At 40.3% G+C, this 16,690-nt stretch overlaps 1 protein-coding gene across 1 annotated transcript in view; it reads left to right on the plus strand.

Moving 5' to 3' along the window:
* Nucleotides 1-1,051: 1,051 nt before the first annotated feature.
* The window catches only part of asic1c (acid-sensing (proton-gated) ion channel 1c), a 185,728-nt gene continuing 170,089 nt past the window's right edge, over nucleotides 1,052-16,690 (plus strand). The window contains exon 1 of the mRNA XM_055228262.1: nucleotides 1,052-1,606. Coding sequence (XP_055084237.1) covers nucleotides 1,052-1,606 — 555 coding nt within the window. The remainder of the gene's footprint in view (nucleotides 1,607-16,690) is intronic.

A 16,690-nucleotide genomic window follows, 5' to 3' on the forward strand; every position in this document is an offset into this window, starting at 1 on the left:
ACGGACCATGCTGTTGGACCAGACTGAATCATAAGACAGCTTCCTGATCAAGAGACCCCCCCCCCCCCCTCCCCTCTTGTGAGCAGACGCACAGCAAAACAGCCATTCAGCAGTGGGATGGATCCTGACTACTAAAGAGGAAAAGGGCGAGTGAGGGACACCGAACACAGAGGTGAGATAGTGAGAGAGAGAGAGGGGGGAGTGGGAGGCGGGCGAGAGCAGCAGGAACGCGGATACGACTCTACACGGCACAATTTTAAACCTCTGTGTTAACTGGACTTGCGCCTGAAACGTGGAAGAGGTCTTGTTTATCATGTCACTGAAGGGGTGACTGTGACGCTTCCTATGTGGGATCTGAGGGTCTTTGAGGAGGTGGGAGCACGTTGGTAAGCTGGTCGGAGGTCTCTGACTCTGACCCCCCCATCTCGTTCCGTTTCAAAGCAGAAAGCAGCGCAAAAAAAGAAACACACGGAGGTGCCGGTTAGGGACCAGCAAGCCGCCTCAGTCTTTATTACCTCCATTCACAAAAGCATCCCATTATCAGCGCGATGTAGAGGCATCGGAGGAGGAAGGGTCCCATTCACCGCTTTTGGCTTAGCTCCTCTCTCTAAACGTTAGCTCTTTTCATAGCTTCTCTGGTCTCCTCTTGCTCTTCCTCTGTGTTTTGTCCCTCGCATGCATGAGGACCTTTTCACGCTGCTCAGGACTCAGAAGAAGCTGCGTTTCTTTGGGTTAGAAGTGGGTGTTTCTGAAGCTGTCATTTTGTTTAGTGCCGCTACAAAGGGACAGCTGAGCGGGGAGAGGCGGCTTTGGAGATAATCAAATTGCTGCCTGGAGGAACAAGAGGGACCTGGGACTACAGAGACAACAAGAACAAGTAAAAGGTGAATTGTGATGAAAGCGAAAGTGCCACACAGACCGACGTGCGTTTCGCTGGAGTGTTTCTGTGGGAACATTGCCACTTCTTGAACGCTGCCGGGTGGATTGTACTGTTGCTAAGCGAAGACTATCTAAGTTCTTTGGAAGAGACAGCAAGGACACATCCACAACCATGAAGGGGAGCTCTGAGGACAGCATCGAGACCATCAGGCCCTCCAACCTCCAGGCGTTCGCCAACATGTCCACGCTACATGGCATGAGTCACATATTCGCCTATGGACACATGACGTTTCGGCGTTTCCTGTGGTCGCTTTCGTTCTTGGGTTCGTTAGCGTTGTTGATGATCGTGTGCATGGACAGAGTTATATACTACCTAGAATACCCTCACGTTACGAAGTTGGACGAGGTGGCGGCTCCCAACCTCACCTTCCCCGCCGTCACGTTCTGTAACCTCAATGAATTCCGTTTCTCGAAAATCACCAGGAATGACCTCTATCACGTGGGAGAGCTGCTGGCGCTCCTCAATAACAACTACCAAATAGCCAACCCGCACCTGGCCGATCCCGAGGTGCTTTCCGCCCTAAAGGATAAAGCCAACTTTCAAAACTTCAAGCCCAAGCTGTTTAACATGACGGACTTTTATAACCGGACGGGACACGACATCAAGGATATGTTACTGCAGTGCACCTTCAGAGGAGAGGACTGCTTCCCGGCAAACTTCACCACAGTAAGTTCCATGTCTTTGTGGCTCTTTTCTCTGGAATATCTGTCATCGTTCCTCGCCTCAGCGGACAGCTCGGCTCCTGGGAGGTTTTGATGGTTTGGGTTCATGACGGGTCAACGTGAGCTTGGGTTTTTGGGGGAAATTTGGAGACCGGAAGAGTAAGATAAAGTTTATGTTTTTGTGGCGTGACTGTTTGGTTAGTTTGACAGTGGTGGAAGAAGTAGTCAGCATTGTTACTTAAGCAAAAGACACTGGAGCAGAAAAAATACTCAAGTAAAAGTATCATATGGAAAAATCTAGTTAAATAAAAGTATTAAAGTACCAGTTTAAAAATGTACTTAAGGAGTAAAAAGTAGAAGTATTTTGTGTAGATTTTGGGGTTTTATAAAGCTTCAAATGTGGTGATTTTGATGAAGATTTGAGCTGAATTTTAATTTTAATTTTTTCATGTTTTTATTTGTATATTTTTGCTTGTTCAAATTCTGGACGTGTTAAAAATAAACCCTTAGCCTTTTCAGCAGGTCTCACACAATAATAAAAAATACTTTTACTTTTCAGTACTGTTCAAAAATATACTGGAGTAGAAAGTACAGATACTGCTCTCAAAAGTACTGAAGTAAAAGTATACACTGAAGTAAAATATTTAGGTGTCTGTACTTTACTTAAGTACAGTACTTTAACTACTTTTACTTCGTTCCACCACTGAAGTTTGAAGACAACTTTCAGTAGAATCAATCATTAGTTCGTACTTAGTCGATACACGTTTACAAGTCTAAAACCTCGTTCGTGTTCAGTTGTTTGCTGCTATATTTAGAGTTTAGTCAGTCTCTGCTCAAGGATCTCTCACTATAATTAGTTTTTGAATCGTGGAAATGTTGTGATATTTCAGTATTTCTGTGTGATTCCAAAGATGTGCAGTTAAATTTTTATTCTGTTCTTAGTGTTGCTGATGCTATTTATCTCATATTTGTTTGCTGATTTTTTTTTTTTTTTTTTTTGTACTATTACTTTTAAAGGTCCATATGATTCTATTCTCTTATCTGTTCTAATGTTGTTTCCTCATCACAAACAGACCTGGAGTTTGGAGTTTTGTTTCATTCACATGTGTTTAACACACAAACACTGCATATTTAGGCTGAGTTCTTCTCTCAAACAGAAAACACTCTGTTCCACCTTGTGATGTCATCATGTGGTGATGCAGGAAGTGCCCCACTGTGTTTTAAAACTCCACACACCTTCACTAGAATCATTTGGAACATTTCAGCTCTGGAATTGCCAATCGCTGCTGAACTAAAGGTAAAAGGAGCTTGAAAACCAGCACTTCATGACATCACAAGGTGGAACAGAGCATTTTGAGCTTTGGAGATGTAGACAGATTAATAATAAAGTGTTACTCAAACATGTGTGAATGAAACAAAACACAACTCCAGGTCTGTTTTTGAGGAGGTAACAGCATTAGAACATGGATTAAAGCTACAAGAGTCAGTTTTGTGTGATATAGGAGCTTTAAATGATTTGGCACACACATTCTTCCTCATCTGTAAGACCCCGGTGTGTTTGTTTAGAAATAAACATAAACTGTCATGTGCAGTGTGACTCCTGTTGTGTGGATACGGCTCTATGTATGAAGCCTGCCATTAATCATGTCTCTGTTTATTCAAATAGATTGTATATTCATCTTTTTTCTGCTAAATACTCAGAAGACGAATGCTGCGTTTTGTTTGCCTTAGCAAAACACCTTTATTTGATTGATTGAGCTGTAGTTCAGACAAAAGGACGGCCGTCTCTCTAAGGGATTACACTTATTTTGGAGTCGCTTTGTTAATTTGAATGCAGCAGAACTTTCGCACAGATGGATAGTTTCCAGATGAACGTGGCAGGTAATATTCTAATGGTACAAGGGTCATTTGTCAGAGTGCTGTAGTGTCATGATAACACATTTAGAAGCACTATATAATGCTGCAAATGTACATGGTGATAAAAGATAATATTGAAACTAGTTTAAACCACTGACAATAGCAATAATGCAAGATACTCACAGTAAACTGATTTTAAATGAGCAGTATAAATGGGTTGTAAAAGTCATATTAATAGCTAAATAAAGCAATAATTCGCCATAGAAGTGACTTTTTCAACCCTTTACAGCCTGAATCTGATCGTATTACAACAAAATACTCCAAATCTATCCACTCTTACAAAGCAAATGTAACGAGATAAATCCTGAGCCCTAAAATATATAGTTCTATCTTTCATATCTAGAACGGTATGGTGATATAGTGAATATGGTGACAGGCCTAGTGGTCACTATGAGGTTTACACTGGTTTCTGCTAATTTTAAAAATCTTGTTTAGTGTTTCTTTTCATTTATTTTTTTATATTAGCTGTTTGTAACGTTTCTACTACTTTTGCAAGTAAAGTATATCTGAGCTGTATCAACACCACAGACCTTATAAAGCAATGGACTGAGTAATTGTGACGTTACCCACAGCGTTTGGCTCCAAATGAAGCTCATCAAGGCTAGCAGTTATAGCGGCCAATTTGGAGAAGGGTTCCATATTTGGAATTCCGACTGCAAGTATCATAGCAACCAAAGAGCGAGGCTGCTGAAGGTAACGCCCCTTTCCCCCCACACCGCTAGTTTAGCAGGGAGCTAACACTAGTGGGAGCGACCTCAGGGAAAGAAAGCGCCTGATTTGTCTGTTATTAATGTTCATATCTTGATTTACAGACACAATAGTGAAATAAAAACCCCAGGGTCATATAGAGTGGGTTAATATGAACATTTAAGACCAAAATGACGAGTCTGGTCTGACAACAGCAGAGGTGTTGGAGTCGGAAGTGCGTCCATGATCACTTCCTGTTTAGAGCACGTTAGCTATGTCCATTTATATATACAGTCTAGGGTCTATCCTCTTTAATCAACTCTCACAACCCCCCCCCCCCCCCCCCCCCCGTGCAATTGTGTTTTGAGCAGTGTCTATGAAGTACTCAGTTTTGTTAAGTAAAAGTACAGATACAGATACAGGTACAAAGTTATTAAAGTAAAAGTATCACATGAGAAAATCAACTTAAGTAAAAGTATTAAAGTACCCGTTTAAAGATGTACTTCAAGAGTCAATCAATCCAATAAATTTTCTTCCGAATTTTTATTTTTGTTTTGCTCAAAGCAGAAGGTTGAACCCGAAAACTTCAGTCAGGATATTTCCACGAATATGGTCAAAATAACCCTGCTTTTTATTTTTCAAACCAATTCAAAAATATTGTGGAGTAGAAAGTACAGATACTGTTCTCAGATGTACTTAAGTAAAAGTAAAAAGTACACACTGTAAAATGTACTTAAGTAGAAATTCTTTACTATTTGTCCTTTGTTCCGTTGGTTTTGAGTGACTTGGCGTTGTATAGTTCAAGTCTGCTCTTATAATAAAGCACTCATTTCAGTCAGACTTGTTTATTTTATTATATTCTGCCAATATGAAGAACTGGGAATATCTTCATGTTCATTTACATTTTGTTCGGAGCCTCATCACCAGTGACGTGAGCCGAGTCGTTCAGGGGAAGCTAATTGCTGCTGTGCTGTTTGATTGAAAATGCTTTCCATGTTTAATGAGACGGGAGAAAGAGTGAATGAAATGAGACGATGCTGTATGTTGACTATAGAGCAGTATTAACAGTTTGATATCCTGATATTATGGTCTAGTTTAATGTGCGTTTTTGATTTGTCTTGGTCATGTCTGTTTTTATCTTTCTCACCGACAGATGTTTGAGGCACCACTTTACAGGGCTAAGAACTACTGTGTCTACTGTCTATACTGTCTATTTTATATTTAATTTTAATGCAGGCGACATCCACAGACTGTATAAAGAAGTGGACTAAGTGAGCGCTCGGCTCCAGTCAAATGAAGCTCACTGAGGCTAACAGCTATAGGGGACGTTTTGGAGCAGAATTCCATATTTGGAATTCTGACGCGAGTATCCTAGCAACCAAAGAGCCAATCAGGATCGAGGTTGTTGAAGGCTCCTTTCCACCCACATTGCTGGTTTAACAGGGAGCGTGCGCTTAGCAACCCTGTCAGTCAAACCTGTTGCTAATGCTAGCTGGAGCGGCTTCGGGGAAAGATGTGAAATAAAAACTCCAGGATCATGTAGAGCAGGTTAATACGAACATTTAAGACCAAAATTACGATTCTGACAGCAGCAGTTACAGAGAGAGGAGCCACAGTTTTTCAATGTAAAATAAATTGGAACCAGAGTCGATGGAACTGGAAGCGCACCCAAGATCACTTCCTATTTGGAACGCAGCGGCTAGCAGGTTAGCTATGTCCATTTATATATACAGTCTATGGTCAGTGCATAACCTCTGTAACTTCTTTCTCCTCTTTTCTCCTTAATAAAAGTTAGTGGTAGAATAACAGGTTGAAAAGAAATATAAGGTTCTTTAGTTTAAATTGGGCGAGACTCAGTCCCAGTGAATAATGGGTTGATCTTACATCGTGAGACTCTCGTTGTTTGGTCAGAGCAGGTGAAGCACTGCCCAACTACTGTGAGACTGAGGGAGCAGAGTTTGTTTTAGAGCTGGAGTGCTGCCAACAGGCCCATCGCTGTCCCTCTGTGTTCTTACTACATCCCATAATAATGTCCCATAACTTCCATAGTTCATTCTGTTCCTGTTCTGCTGGAAAATGACAATTCGATGTTATTGCACTGTTGTTGGTTTAGCAGCTTCCAGTCGTATATTACAGTCCACTGGGAATAACCATAGACTGTGTATATAATTGGACATAGCTGACCTGCTAGCTGCCGCGTTCCAAATAGGAAGTGATCATGGGCGCACTTCTGGCTCTATCGGCTCTGGCTTCAATTCACTTTACATTGAAAAAATGTGTCCCCTCTCTCTGTAACTGCTGCTGTCAGACTCATCATTTTGGTCTTAAATGTTCATATTAGCCTGCTCTACATGATCCAGTTTTAAGTTTTTTTTCTCACTACTGTGTCTGTGAATCAAGATATGAACATTAATAACAGATAAACAGGCGCCTTCTTTGCCTGAGGTCACTCCTGCTAGTGTTAGCAACAGGTTTGAGCAGCATCGCTAAATGCCTGCTCCCTGCTAAACCAGCGGTGCAGTCGGGAAGGGGCGTTACCTTCAACGGCCTCACTCAAGATGGGCTCTTTAGTGATGATGCTCACGGTCAAAATTCCAAATATGAAACTCGGCTCCAAATTGGCCCCTATAACTACTAACCTCGATGAGCTTCATTTGACACTGTGGGTGACGTCACACTCACTTAGTCCACTTCTTTATACAGTCTGTGCGAATTATAAACAGTTTTACTAAAGCTGAACATAAAGATGTGTAAACGTGTACTTAAAGTCCAGGTAGTTTGTTGTATAGTTCTCTACGATGCTCCACTCACACACAGGAAGAAGGGACATTAAGCTTTAGATTCAGACCACTCCAGGAAATTTTCAATTATTTAAATTCTGTCCCAGGCGTCTTGGGAAGGATTTACAATGCAAAGGATTGTGGGAATGATGAGCTTTGACCTTGAATAAATGAAGGAAGAATTCCATTAAGCCTGGGTTATGATGCAGAGGAGGAGGTAGCACCACAGTGTTTAGAGTCATAATAGAAGTGTGAGAGGAGGTGGCCGCGTGTGTCCTCACTGCTTTTAACTACTTTAATCCGATTAAACCATTTTCAGGGCCTTGGTCACCGCTGTCAGGAAACACGTTTTTGTTTGTGTGTTCTCCGGGTTGAGTTTGACAGTAATTGTTCAAATGGAATGGCTGACACTGTTGTGATTACACACTTGAAGAGATTGAAATTCGCTAAGTTCTTAGGTCAAAGAACTTGTTGAATTTCAAAAGCACAGTCTGAATACTGTTATTACCATGTTAGATCGTTTTAAAGATACGAAGATACAAACACTGAGCTTTAATCTTTTCAGGTTAGAAATTTTCAGCTACAGTTTGTATTATTTAAATTATGTTGTGTACCAACTGTGCTATGCGAAGTGTTTTACAGAATAAGAAAGACATTAAAATCACAGAGCTGCACATTTGGGTAATTTCAGCTCTGGAACAGTCAATCTCCACTGAACTAAAGGTAAAGGAGCTATTAATTTGAAAACTACCACTTCGTGACATCACAAGGTGAAACAGAGCATTTTGAGCTTTAAAGAAGTAGACAGACTAATAATAAAGTGTTACTCAAACATGTGTGAATGAAACAAAACACAACACCAGGTTTGTTTTTTAGGAGGTAACATCGTTAGAATGTGGATTAAAGCTCACAAGAGTCAGTTTTGTGTGATATAGGACCTTTTAAGTACATTTATAGACTTTAAACCAACCTCAAAATTTGAACCACTGTTGAACTGGTAAATCCCTGTTACTGTCTGTGAATGTGACCTTTATGTATTTCTTGGCATGTTGTGAGATAGAAAGGCGGAGTCTGGCTGACAGTGTGTAAATGTTCATTATCATAAAGTAATAGTGCAGAGGTAACTGGACTAAACCAGGGACAGCAGCCCTTCCCAATCCTTTGACAGGATATTACTGACGTTTTTCATCCAGGCCATGAAATTAAGATTCATAGTCAGTTAGGTGGATCTGGGTGTATAAAGGTGTAAATTTTCTTTCGTTATTTGATGTATAAGACAGCTGGGGCCCATGGGAGCAGCAGAGACAGGAGACGCTTACCAAAAGTGACTTGTGATCTTTTTATTATGGGCTAAAGTCGTTAACATTTACAACCTCGCCCCTCTCCTTAACCTCACTGATGTATTAATTAGTTTTGGCTACAAATCCCCATCAATATATTATTAAAATGTTCCAATATGTGTGTGCTGACACGTAACAATAGGCTATAGCACGCTAGCTAGCTCACTGTCTCAAAAATAGACTGTAAAAAGAAGTGGACTAAGTGTTTGGCTCCAGTCTAAGCAAAATAAAAACCCCAGGATCATGTAGAGTGGGTTAATACAAACATTTTAAGACCAAAATGATGAGTCTGACGGCAGCAGGTACAGAGAGAGGGGACACAGCTTTTGTGTGTGTGTATGTATATATATGTATATATATGTATATGTATATATATATATATATATATATATATATATATATATATATATATATATATATATATATATATATATATATATATATATATATATATATATATATATATATATATATATATATATATATATATATATATAAAAACAAAAATGTCTCTGGTGTTTCCTTGTCCACTGTTTGACCCTAACCCCCTAACCTCTGACCCCTGACCCCTAACCCACCTGCAGCTCCCTGTCCACAGTCTGACCCTAACTCCCTAACTTCTGACCCCTGACCACTAACCAACCTGCAGCCCCCTGTCCACTGTCTGATCTTTAAATATTTATTCATTTTATTGTGACTCTGCAAAAACCTCATAGAGATAAAACTGGACAGGAACCAGTGATGCTAACAGTGAGGTAGAGGGCGCTGTTGTGCACTATTTAGGTGTGATTTGGCTTTAAAAGTAAACCAGCACACATGTAACTGAATTTGAAATGGTATCATCTACTTGTGAGTTAGCCTATCGTAAGTTAGTGCATCTTAACACATAGAGTTTGTTCCAATTTTCTAAAATAATAAACTTTTGCATATAAAGTTTGCTGAGTAATAGATGGAAACTGTATTTTCTTCAGTTTAAACCACGGCGTTCGAAAGCTTTAGAAACTCAAAGGAGCATTTACAAGGACATTTATTTGGGTTTTATCGTTTTACAGTATTGTCTGGTAAACCTTTGGAGGAGCTGGGTGTTTGGGGAAAGCAGCTTCAAACAAAGACAAGAAGATGGCTGACTGCAAAAAGCCTCATGATATTTCCAAAAGATGATGATTTGTGAGAGCTCAGCAGAGTGGCACACAAGTACACTATAGAAACTCCAAAGCCGCAGGAGCTGGGAACGGAGACGGCGCCTTATCTGCAAAGTAAGAGAGAGAAGTCGTGTTCTGACAGATACCACTCTCTACAATACAGAACAATGCACCGTTAAAATTGTTCCGTCCAACATGTTCTCATACCCCAGACGTAACGCCACTGGTTCATCAGGTTTTTGTTAATCATGAATATTTGCATGTTGTTTGATCATTTGAGCAGTGTATACTTCATTGATCATCAGGACCTTTACTCTAATCATAAATGTTGGAATGTTAGCAATCATTCTGACAGCTTGTAAATGGTATGTTTCATAGACTGTATATATAAATGGACATAGCTACCCTGCTGGCCGCCGCATTCCAAATAGGAAGTGATTATGGGCGTGCTTATGACTGTATCGACTCCAATGGCTCCAATTCACTTTACATTGGAAAACTGTGGTCCCTCTTTCTGTAAGTAACAAAAAAAAAACAAAAAAACAACAACAATATAATATTGTTTATTTTGGCTCCTTAATAGCTGTTTATTTGACCTTTTAAGTTTAAAAGTACCATTGTATTCACCCAGTGTTGCACTGGTTTGACTTTGGTATGATTTTTCTATATATCTGAGACCAAGGTATTTGAAAATGTCCAAATAAAGTTAAAATAATAAAACAGGCTAATACTGAGCCTTTTTGTATTACTTTTTCTAATGACATTCAAATATAGGATTAGAATGTTATTTAATTTCACTGGTTAATCTTGTTTTGACTTAACTCTTTCTTCTCGCCATACTGAGACAAAACCGAGTCACGGATATTATGGCCTCATACATGATTTGTACCTATGCTGTGTATTAACTTTGAGCTTTTAGCTGGATGACCCATGCACATTACATCCGTTACACTTTAAACTTCAAATATTTTTAGTCTAATGAAGTTTCTCATAATTAATTTTAATAGATAATTTTTCAGACCAAATTTGTTTTCATCCCTGACAGTTTGGACTGCTCACTAGTGCCTCAGAGTGGCATGTTTAGACTGACACGACATGTTTAGACTGGTCTAAACCTTGGTCTAAAAAACCTATCTGTTAAAATAATCAATGCTTTCTGTTCTGTCCCTGTCAAATCAACATACTAATAAAATCATGTTTTAGAGCTCCGAGGTTGTAAACGTTTAAAAGAGCTAAAAGTGTCCTCTAAGTTATGTACATTTTTACCAATATGAAAAAACAACTATGGTGAACGAGGTCGCCAAAAGTTCCCACCAACATTACATCACACATTTGTGATGTATTTTGCATGTATTTCGCATCCATGTTTCTGCTCATCCAGGGCCACAGTAGCTCGGTAGGTAGAGAATCTGTCCACTGATCTGAAGGTTGACCGTTCGAATCCTGCTCCCATGTAAACTGTTGTTGTGTCCTTGGGCAAAACACTTAACTCACAGTGCCCTCTGTGTGTGAATGAGTGAGTGGTTCCTTGATGTATAGTGCTTTGAGTCTTGAAGGTGGTAAATGCTAAGGTTTTTATATAGCACTTTTTCATTACCATATATCAATGTATATTTCAGGACCTTTACTCTAATCACAAATGTTGCTACACAATGTTTGGAACGCTGGCAATCATTTTGACAGCATAAATAGTAAGTTCAAATACAAAAATGAAAATACGTTTTAACCTCTTCCTAATGATTCAGCAGATCTTCATCAGCTCATGGTTCTTGGTGTGCGTTAGCCTGGCTGTGCTTTGTGAGTCAGTGTTTTGGTCAGTTTGGTTTTGAAGGACAGCAGACATGTGTTCCAGAGTCTTAGTGATGACAGCACAATATGTGAGAAAGAGACAGTTGCCGGTATGTTCTCTGCTCTGTTCCCGAGTAAGGAGAATCTTTACTGGAGCTAAAAATAAATGCTCCATCTTATTGAAAAGGCTGCAGGCAAACAATATTACATTTGGGGAAGTTGTTTTGAAACCAGCTGCTGAAACGGCACCAACATTTTTATTTCAACAACTCAAAATTTGTCCTAGTATCTACTTCCCTTATTATCAATTCAATTCTATCTTTATTAAGCACACAATATCTGGTTGATAGTGAAAAAAAACAAAAAAACACAATAAAATGAATTAAAATACATTGCACGTGTCTGTATAATCTTACAGAGCACCACATTGGGCAGAGCTTGAATGATCCTATTATTCAAATTCATGTCTCTACACCATAGACTGTAGATATAAATTTACATAGCGAACCTGCTAGCCTTTGGGTTCCATATAGCAAGTGAGCATGGGCACACATCCAGCTCCATTGAGTCTGGCTGGGGTTTTATTTCACTGTTGTGTCTGTAAATCAAGATATGAACATTAGTAACAGACAAATCATGCGTCTTCTTTCAGGCGTTAGCAGCAACTTTGATTAACAGCGCTGCTAAGCGCTCACTCCCCGGTGTGAGTGGGAAGGGGCGTTATCTTCAACAGCCTTGGTCCAGATTGGGTCTTTGGTTACTATGATCCTCACTGTCGGAAATATGTCCAAATATGGACCTTGGCTCCAAATTTGCCTCATAACTGTGCAATATCAAATTTTCAAATCTTTAACCATGTTCTAGTCGTTGCTTCTCATTTCGCTGAAGTGGCTTGAAAATAATCTCTTATTTTCAAGACGCCATTTTGTCATTCTACTCCCATTTTCACCTCCACTGGTACATTTCTTTTATTTAGTCGTTTTAGATGGATATTGTGATTTAAAATGTGTAAATTATAACATAGTTTTCCACAGGGGTCAGAGATGAGAACCATAGAGACACAAGCATAATAGGACTGATTTAAAATAAATGATCAGAAGACCAGCTGAACCTCATTGGACTATTCTGAAAGACTGAATATAAAACACTGTCAAACTCTGCAAATTCTTTCTCTTGTAGCTGTGCCTCAGGTGTGGTCAGTATTCAGTAACAAAAGAATGGGAACAATTTAACTTGGATCATATTTGACATCTGAATAAATGTCATTGTTCATTGTAATTATTTAAAAGGTTTGAAAAGCAGGAGCAGTTTGAATCAGATCCAAACAGGGAGTCGCAGCTTGATAGATCCACTGACCTTTCTTTAAAAACACGACTTCTGGAAGTGTAACTGAGAAAATAACAAAGAATGCATTTTGGTCAATCGATAAGATTTCACAATGATTCCAGCTTCTATTTGTCTGATTAAATATGAATGAAACTTTAGTGCTGCTGTTTGGGTTCATGCATTAGCATATGATTCTGTGAGAGAGAGACTCAAAGGAACCACTCACCCATTCACACATCACTGTCAGAACCATAGACTGTATATATTGATGAACATAGCTAACGTGCTAGCTGCCGCATTCCAAATGGCAAGTGATCATGGGAGGACTTCAGACTCCATCGACTCTGGCTCCAATTCACTTTACATAAAAAAAAATGTGTCCCCTCTCTCTGTAACTGCTGCTGTCGTCATTTTGGTCTTAAATGTTCGTATTAACCCGCTCTACATGATGCTGGAGTTTTTATTTCACTATTGTGTCTGTAAATCAGTGCTTCTTAATTATTTTCTATCATGCCCCCCCTATAAAGAAGAAAAAAAATTCGCGCCCCCCCCCCCGAAAAAAATAAAAGAAATGAAATTATATAATGCAATTTAATGAAATATCAAATAAAAAAATAAAATTAAATAAACATCAAATGAATAAATTAAAATTAAATAAATATCAAAATAATACATTAAAATTAAATAAATATCAAATTAAAACAAGTAATTTAGCAATTTGGTACGCCACCTTATATGATCAGTGCTTGCTGCTTTAAGTGACATTTACAAAGTGGATGATTGTTGGCAATATTTGGCATGTTTATGCTGAAAAAACTCCAGCGTCTTATCAGCGTGACTGAGGTGTAATGAGGCGTCTTAACTTATTTGGCTTCATACTGTCCGCTGCCAACATTTTCAGACACAGCAGACACCGGTCTGTCCTCGTGTCCCACCGGAGTCACAGTGAAGCCAAGTGCTAAATATGCTTCATCAGACTTCCTCGTCTTATTTTTCAGGTGACTTTACCTCCGTCTATATCCGCCTTTCTTTTCATCCCTGTTACAATGTTTTCCATGGTGTCTCTTTAGCAAAAGTGTTTCTTGTTCACTGCCCTGTGTCACGATCTGTTCGCTCTCTCCTGCTCTTTGCTGTGCGCGCGCTGCGTACAGTACTACAGTGTCATACGCGGAGTCATACGCGCCCCCCCGGTATCTCACCGCCCCTGGGGGGGCGTGCCCCACTATTTGAGAACCACTGCTGTAAACCAATATATGAACATTAATAACAAACAAATCAGGCTCCTTCTATCCCTGAGGTTGCTCCTGCTAGTGTTAGCAACAGGTTTGATTGACAGTGTTGCTATGCGCCCGCTCCCTGCTAAACCAGCGGTGTGGACAGGAAGGGGTGTTGCCTTCAGCAGCCTCACTCTAGATTGGGTCTTTAGTTGCTATGATACTCGCTCTCAGAAATGGGCTTCAAATTGGCCGCTACAACTGCTAGCCTCAATGAGCTTCATTTGACTGGAGCTGAATGCTGTGGGTGACGTCACACTCCTTTAGTCCACTTCTTTATACAGTCTGTGGTGTACACAGACACCAGAGGTGAGATGGGTTAAGTGTCTTGCCTAAGGATGCAATGACAGTATTCATCTGTGGAAGCTCGAATCGCACGGTCAACCTGATGAAAGTAACTACAAAAGCAATGAGATTTGAGATTACTATTGTGTTCTATTTTATTTTTTTATTGCAGTGGACTAAAGACATGTTCTGCCGATTGACTGGTTGATTATAAAGGGGGCGTGGTAACAGCTCTAAGTCAAGTCTCGACCTGCAGGGGGAGTCGGTGATGGAAGAAATACTGTTACTTAAGTAAAAAAAATACTGCAGCAAAAGTATCACATAAAAAAAAAAAAAAAAATCTATTTATGTAAAAAGTATTTTCAGCTGATTTTAAGAAAGTTTCAAATGTCATCATTTTGATAAAGATTTGAGCTGAATTTATTCAACAGTATTGAGTGAATAAATCTTTTTTTTACTTATATATATTTTTGTTTTGCTCAAACTCTGACCTTGTAAAAAATAAATACTCAGCCTTTTCAGCTGCTGTCACGCTATGATAAAAAAAAAAACTTTTACTTTTCAGTCCTGTTTAAAAATGTTGTGGAGTAAAATGTACAGATACTGCTCTGAAATGTACTGAAGTAAAAGTAAAAAGTAAAGTACAGATACCCAAAATAAAGTACAGATTCTTTTGAGGTCTGTCACATGACCACAGTTCTCCCATCAGCTCATCCCCTGGTGATTCATTGTCGTCTTTCTCTCTTTATGATCCATTGTCTGCATCATCACATTGAGAAATATCTGCTCGCTCTGACTCGTGCTGCTCATCACAGACTGCGGCCAGCTGTAAACGCTGTCAAACCTCATGTGAGCGGAACACACACTGTCACTGCGCTGTTAGCATAGCAGAAGAATGTTATCAAACACTGTGGCTGTGTCAGACTGTCCACTATCCCCTACAGGGGGCACTATATAGAGGTCACGCCATTTTCAATGGTGTCTGAATTTCCAGTTGGTGAGAAAAAAATTTCCCACAATGCACCTTGAAAAGTAGTGGGCATCAGTGGTCACTAGGCCAGTCAATATAGACCACAATGCATTGTGAGAGTTGGAGAAACCACAGTAGACAGAGACAGGTCTTTAACTGGAGGTGAAGGTGCTGGCACAAAGGCGCACCAGCACCTCCTGTGTATGTTTTAGAATATTCATGCTGTTTTGTGGTGTGGCTGTTCGCTCTATAAGTGGCGGCCTATCCATGCCATGCTCTTGCACCATGCTCTGCGCCTCGCCCTCTGCACACCCGGGACACGCTCCTCGCCCTCCACACACTTTGGACATGTTCCTTGCCCTCTCCACACCTGGGACGCGCTCCTCAACCTCCACAGACCTGGAGGCACTCCTCATCCTCCACACACCCGGACGCGCTCCTCGCCCTCCGCACACCCGGGACATGCTCCTCAACCTCCACAGACTCGAGACGCCTTCCTCGCTCTCCACACACAGCTGTGTGTCCGAATCTCTCCTTCAATGAGTCTCCGTAGACCCTGATAAAGAGTGCAGGGCTGCGGAGTGAGTGAGGGGTCAGGAGCTGGGGGAGACATTCAAACACACCTCTTATGTCAGTGGAGCGCACAGTAGAGCCGCTTGCTTGATCTGTTAGCTTAGCATAAGAACGCTATCAAACACTGCCATTGATCTTTGCATCTTGAGTAAGAGTGAGCCAGGAGAACTCCCTTCCCTCCAGTAGATAAGAATTGTAGACATAATAGTTAACTGTATCTCCCCCAGAACACACACAGCATTTTGCACCTTCTGTTTGCATGAGTGCCTTTTCCCATTAACGTAACACAGCCACAGGGGGATGGAACACAGATGAGCATGTCTCGGAGTAAATCGATTCCTCCGCCTACACGTTCAGAATGTTTATTAATTCCCTCCAAATTTTTCCGAGCGCTTTAAAGTAGGTGACTCATTTGGTCCCTCGCATTTTAGTTCATCAAGCCTCTAATCTCTCTGACAGCACTGAGCGAAACATCATTGAGGTCGTCATTGGCCTGATGATGACCCCTACTGGAGGACCGTATATAGTGCTACAGCGGTTAGCTCGTTAGCATTCATGGGCTGCTCTGGCCTGTTTATCATCTTCTCTAAATCCGGATTACTTGTGCGATGGCCAAATTGTCAACATGTCCCTTTGTATCGGACAAACTTTGTTCATGAGAGAGAAGGCAGCGAAGCTCCTGTGTGCACATGAACAACGACATGAATAATGACATGAACGACATGCTTCCACTCTCAGTTTGTGTATTAACAGAACATGGATATAACAAAATTACCTTGCTGTTTTGGAAATATGTTGTGTAATGGAAAATTTCAGACTGTTAGCTTTTACTTTAATATGGAAAAACTGTGTGTGTGTGTGTGTGTATTTGTGTGTCTGGCTGTGTTTCTAGATTTAAATATCTTAGTTCAATTCTCTGTTGCTCCCATAGACTGTATATATAAATGGACATAGCTAACCTGCTACCCACCACGTCTCAAATAGGAATTGAAGTCAAGTCATGAAG

This window comes from Periophthalmus magnuspinnatus, chromosome 17 (assembly GCF_009829125.3).
Source record: "Periophthalmus magnuspinnatus isolate fPerMag1 chromosome 17, fPerMag1.2.pri, whole genome shotgun sequence".
NCBI classification, from domain to species: Eukaryota; Metazoa; Chordata; class Actinopteri; order Gobiiformes; family Gobiidae; genus Periophthalmus; species Periophthalmus magnuspinnatus.